Source organism: Herpailurus yagouaroundi, unplaced genomic scaffold (assembly GCF_014898765.1).
Source record: "Herpailurus yagouaroundi ecotype Mexico unplaced genomic scaffold, PumYag 202, whole genome shotgun sequence".
Classification (NCBI taxonomy): Eukaryota; Metazoa; Chordata; class Mammalia; order Carnivora; family Felidae; genus Herpailurus; species Herpailurus yagouaroundi.
The window spans coordinates 8,289,189-8,294,919 of NW_024412433.1; the positions used below are offsets into that span (position 1 = coordinate 8,289,189).

The following is a 5,731-nucleotide window of genomic DNA, read 5'->3' on the forward strand; positions in this document are numbered from 1 at the left end:
CACCTAAATCACAGTTTCGAGAAGTCCATGATAAAATGTGTGAAAAGCAACTATGCCGGGCACAAAACAGGTATTGATGATTTGGGCTAGAACCATCACCAACGTCACTGGCGGCGTGGCGGCGGTGCCCGGGGTCGAGAGACCGCCCCCCAATCCCTCCCGTCGGGTCGCAGCCTCTGATGCCCTGCGCCTCTCTCGGCTACGGGCAGGTGGCGGCCTCACCGGGTTAACTGAGCGCCTGGAACCTATCTACCCTTGCTCACGAGCGGGCAACGAGTGGCTGCTTTTATGACTGCCATTCACTTTCTCCGGACCCACCGACAAGGGTGTACCGGGACGTGGGACCACCCGCCAGGCCCCCAAACCTAACAGGACTTGCACCTTCTACTCCGCCAACCTGAACCGAACACCCAACCGCCCACGAAAACCGACGAAAACCGACCAAGATGTCCGCCCTGTGCGCAGGCGCAGCATTGATGGCCCTGACTCGAGACCCCGCCCCCAGGCTCGCGCTCTCAGTCTCCTCCTGGGGCCCGCGTCTCGGATTGGCCCAGAGACTGTGCGGGCTCTGATTGGCCGACGCGGAGGCACCAGGGCTCCGTCTCCTTCCGGAGAGCGTTCAGCACGGGTCTAGAGTCCTGGGCGGCCGCTGGGAGGGCGCTGCAGATCTGCTGGCGCCAGGGGCTTCCTGCTCGGCTCTGCAGTGCGCGGTGGCTCGCTGGGCCCTGGGTGGGCGGGGCCGCACCCCCGCAGTCGCCTGTAAAGGAGGGACCAGACTGTGCGGGTTAACTTGAGAAGTGGCGGCTCTAGGTTCTGGTGCGAGACTCCTTATTTGTGTTGTAAATTTGGACGGAGGTAGAGATGGACGCTGCTCTCCTTAACACTGAGTTCTCAGTCTGGAAAGGTAAAGACATTTGAACTGTAGGTACTGATTTTTTACCTGTATGGGGGCTTTATTTTGGCCCGGTGTGCCTTCATTTGAGCAGTTGGTAGCGGAATTAATTTTTAAAAACATCGAAATTATTTGAAAACGCGTGGTGAAGGGAGCCGATGAGAGGGAAAGGGAGGAATTCTTGGAAGCTTGCCTAATACCTTGAGGAGTTACCATTTCTAGGTTTTGGCAGAAGTCACGGTATGGGACATCTGACCTACAGACATTTACCAAAAATTATCTTTTTCGATATATTTTGTTACTCCCCAGTGTGAGCAAAATATTCCAAATATAACTAACTTTAGGATAGGGCCTAATTTTATTACAAGTAGAATTCTTACAAATAGAATTTATTACAAATTGAAACTTATGGCAGATACTAGAGGCAAAACGTACATAGCATGGAATGTCAAAGGCCCTGTGATGAGCCTAATAATCTTGTCCATTTTAAGCAGGAAAAAAAGCAAGATGAACTGAAGAAAATGAGTTTTTTTCCAAAGGAGATAGAATATGGGGAAGATGAGATGTCAGACGATGGAAGTAGACATGAGGTAATTATATAAACAGCACGTAGCATAATGACTTACTACTGTCAGAATCCAGAGTAAAAGAGCTAAACTGCCTTGTTTAATCTCAAAAGTGGTATCCTGAACACTCTCTGACTAGTTTCACAAGCCCACCCTCTAGACTCAGTGCTAAAATCTGACAGTCACTTTTAGAAAAAAAAATTACAGACCACTCCCATGAGCATAGATGCAGAAATTCCAAACAGAATCTTATCGAGTCAACTACCCGTGTCCTGTAAAAAGAATAATGATACATTGTGAGAAGTGAGGTTTGTTTCGGGGGAATGCAAAAGTGTTTTTTGTTTGAAAAGTGATATTGGTTGCCTGGAAATACTGGCTTGAAAGGAAATCTCTTGATTTGTCAGACTGCCCCATTAAATTTCTTTAGTTTGTATGCCCGCCAAACATCTCTGTTTCCATATTTATTCTTTTGACAAATGTTTAGGTCCCTACTACATTCTCGGCTTCTGGCTGGGAGCCTCTGTATTAGCATTTGAATATGGACGGGTTTAAGTTAAGTCCTGAAAGAACTGAGGTGGATGAGTGAGGACACAGCTAATGAATAGTGAATGTTTCATGTCTGCAGCCACCATGCTCGGGCTTAATGCATTAAGTGACCATATTAGGCAGGTGGCATCAGCCCCATTTTATAGATGGGAAAACAGATTTAGCCATTAACTAACTTGCCCATGGTTTTAGAACTAATAAGCGACACAGCCAGGATTATCTATGGTTCTGCAGAATCCAAAGCCCTTACCCCTTCCCAGCTCATTTTTTTTGTCTTCCCCCCAAGCATTCGTTGTAAGAGGCAGTCAACAATCATTTATTGTCCACTTTGAGCAACCAGTTGTATAAAAGAAACTTTCCTCAACCCTATTCAGTCTAGTAGTTGTTTTAATCAGTCAAAAGTAAATTATCCACACATACCGTTTGATTTTAATTTAAAACATTAAATATATATTCATTTAGCAATCCTTTGATGTGGGACTAAGGTTTTGTCTTTGACTTTGGGTTCAGCATTGGAATAATTTGTCTTCCCTGTGCAAAGTACACCATAAGTGCATCTTCTGTAATTTGAAGTTTTTTTTTTAAGTTTATTTTTATTTATTTTGAGAGACAGCGCGAGTGGGGGAGGGGCAGAGAGAGAGGGAGAGGGAGACAGAATCCCAAGCAGACTCTGCACTGTCAGCACAGAGCCAGATGTGGAGCTTGAACTCTGTGAGATCATGACCTGAGCTGAAATCAAGAGTCAGACACTTAACTGACTGAGCCACCCAGACGCCCTGAAGTTTGTTGCTTTTTTTATTAATTTTTTTTAAATGCTTATTTTATTTTTGAGAAGGAGAGACAGCATGAGCAGGGAAGGGGCAGAGAGAGAGGGAGACACAGAATCTGAAGCAGGCTCCAGGCTCTGAGCTGTCAGCACAGAGCCTGACGCGGGGCTCAAACTCACGAACCTTGAGATCATGACCTGAGCCAAAGTCGGATGCTTAACCGACTGAGCCACCCAGGTGCCCCAAGTTTGTTTCTTTAGAGCAAAGAAAACCAGAAAGACTACTAATAAAGCAATTTGAATACTCCTACATATTTACCATTTTTTCCATCCTTTTATGGCTGCTCACCCACACCTAACCTGACTACAGGTTTTTAAGCTTTATCTAATATGCCCAAAGCATTCAACTTGGTTTTCATAGATTTAGTAACTTACTTTTTGCATGATTGGTTTGTATGATTTGGTTATGTAATTGAAACTGCAAATACGATGGTCACTTGCAGGTTTGGAACAAATGCAATTGATGCTTTTTAAGGATATACTTTAGCCATATGGAACAGAAATGCCCGGGTGTATTTTGAGTACTATAGAGGAACCTGCTAGCCACACATGCTTGGCATTTCATGGATGGCAAGTTAGTAAGTCCTGTTTGGAATTGAGACTGTCATTTAATCTAGCCATAGATATGTTATATGATGGTTAGACACAGTTAAGAGAACATCTAATGTATTATGATGGTCACTATACATTGCATTAGCTTTCCATACCGATCAGCCAGAAAGTTCTTGGTGAATGCAACTTTTTATATTATTTTATTTTTTTAATTTTATTTTTTGTTTTTTAAAATTTACATCCAAATTAGTTAGCATATAGTGCAACAATGACTTCAGGAGTAGCTTCCTTAGTGCCCCTTACCCATTTAGCCCATCCTCCCTCCCTCAACCCCTCCCGTAACCCTCAGTTTGTTCTCCATATTTATGAATCTCTTCTGGTTTGTCCCCCTCCCTGTTTTTATATTATCTTTGTTTCCCTTCCCTTATGTTCATCTGTTTTGTCTCTTAAAGTCCTCATGTGAGTGAAGTCATATGATTTTTGTCTTTCTCTGACTAATTTTGCTTAGCAGAATACCCTCTAGTTCCATACACGTGGTTGCCAATGACAAGATTTCATTCTTTTTGATTGCCGAGTAATACTCCATTGTATATATATACCACATCTTCTTTATCCATTCATCCATAGATGGACATTTGGGTTCTTTCCATACTTTGGCTATTGTTGATAGTGCTGCTATAAACATGGGGTGCATGTGTCCCTTCGAAACAGCACACCTGTATCCCGTGGATAAATGCCTAGTAGTGCAATCGCTGGGTTGTAGGGTAGTTCTGTTTTTAGTTTTTTGATGAACCTCCATACTGTTTTCCAGAGTGGCTGCACCAGCTTGCATTCCCATTGGTGAATGCAACTTTTGCTTTGGAACTCAGACTCTGATAGCTTAGAGGAAAACAGGAGTAGTCACATAATATTTTTCTTAGGCTGATAAGCATGTGATGTGGTTCTCGACTGTTCACACTGGTCACCCTTGGTCATTAAAGTGTGGTTCTTATAATCCTTGATTAGTGCAGCATGTAGTAATACTGTTGCAATTAGATGAACTTTTAAGGTAACCAGAACCTAAAGCTGGCTCATTGAAATTATTTCATTAAAACCCTCATCTTTTGGGACACCTGGCTGGCTCAGTAGAGCATGTGACTCTTGATCTCTGGGTTGTAAGTTCGAGCTCCACGTTGGGTATAGAGATTACTAAAAATGAATAGATTAAAAAAATAAATAAATAAAACCCTAATCTCTTTCACCTAACTTCCCTGATCCCACATCATTACCATCCCAGATGCACTGGTCCCCCTCATCTGCTTGCCTATAAATTGTGTTCATAATCAGTAATGCTAATCACATGTACTTATCTCTTCCTATGATGTGGATTGAGGGCTATATATATATATATATACACCAGTTTGCTGGTGTTGCCTTAATAAAATATCACAGACTGGGTGGCTGAACAGCAGAAGTTTATTTGCTCACAGTTCTGAAAACTGGAAGTTGAAGATCAAGCTGTTGGCGGGTTTGGTCTTCTGAAGCCTCTCTCCTTGGCTTGTAAATGTCTGCTTTCTCAGTGTTTATTCACGTAGTCATTCATCTGTCATCTGTGGCCTAATCTCTTATAAGGACAGCAGTCATATTGGATTAGGGCCAGTGTAACAACCCCATTTTAACTTAATTACTTCTTTAAAGGCCTGTCTCCAGATACAGTAATATTCTTTTTTTTTTTTTTTAACTTTTTAACATTTATTATTTTTTTTTTTTAATTTTTTTTCAACGTTTATTTATTTTTGGGACAGAGAGAGACAGAGCATGAACGGGGGAGGGGCAGAGAGAGAGGGAGACACAGAATCGGAAACAGGCTCCAGGCTGTGAGCCATCAGCCCAGAGCCCGATGCGGGGCTCGAACTCCCGGACCGCGAGATCGTGACCTGGCTGAAGTCGGACGCTTAACCGACTGCGCCACCCAGGCGCCCCTAACATTTATTTATTTTTGAGAGACAGAGCATGAGTGGAGGTGGGGCAGAGAGAGAGGGAGACACAGAATCTGAAGCAGGCTCCAGGCTCTGAGCTGTCAGCATAGAGCCCAACACAGGACTTGAACCCACAGACCGTGAGATCATGACCTGAGCCAAAGGCGGATGCTTAACCGACTGAGCCACCCAGGCGCTCTCAGTAATATGTTTAGATACTGGGGATTAGGACTTTGACATATGAATTTTAGTGGGATATAGTTCAGCCCATAACACCAGTAATGCCTTCCCTGTATTATGACATGGTTCTAGTTAGCACTGGCAAGATAAAGACAGTGCTTCTATTAATTGCCCATCTTTTTTTTTTTTTTTTTTTTTAATTTTTTTTTTT

General features: G+C 43.2%; 1 protein-coding gene across 11 annotated transcripts in view; it reads left to right on the forward strand.

Moving 5' to 3' along the window:
• Positions 1 to 623: 623 nt before the first annotated feature.
• Positions 624 to 5,731, forward strand: part of LOC121014441 (general transcription factor II-I repeat domain-containing protein 2-like) — a 21,925-nt gene continuing 16,817 nt past the window's right edge. For 5 of the 11 annotated variants that reach the window (XM_040450707.1, XM_040450711.1, XM_040450710.1 and 2 more), the window contains exon 1: positions 624 to 904. Coding sequence is in view for 4 of the 11 variants with exons in the window: in XM_040450715.1 (XP_040306649.1) it covers positions 1,414 to 1,482 (69 nt within the window). In the remaining 7 variants the exon portion in view is untranslated. Of the gene's footprint in view, positions 922 to 1,383; positions 1,483 to 5,731 lie in introns of all 11 variants that reach the window. The other 6 variants (XM_040450708.1, XM_040450705.1, XM_040450714.1 and 3 more) reach the window with 3 other exon arrangements.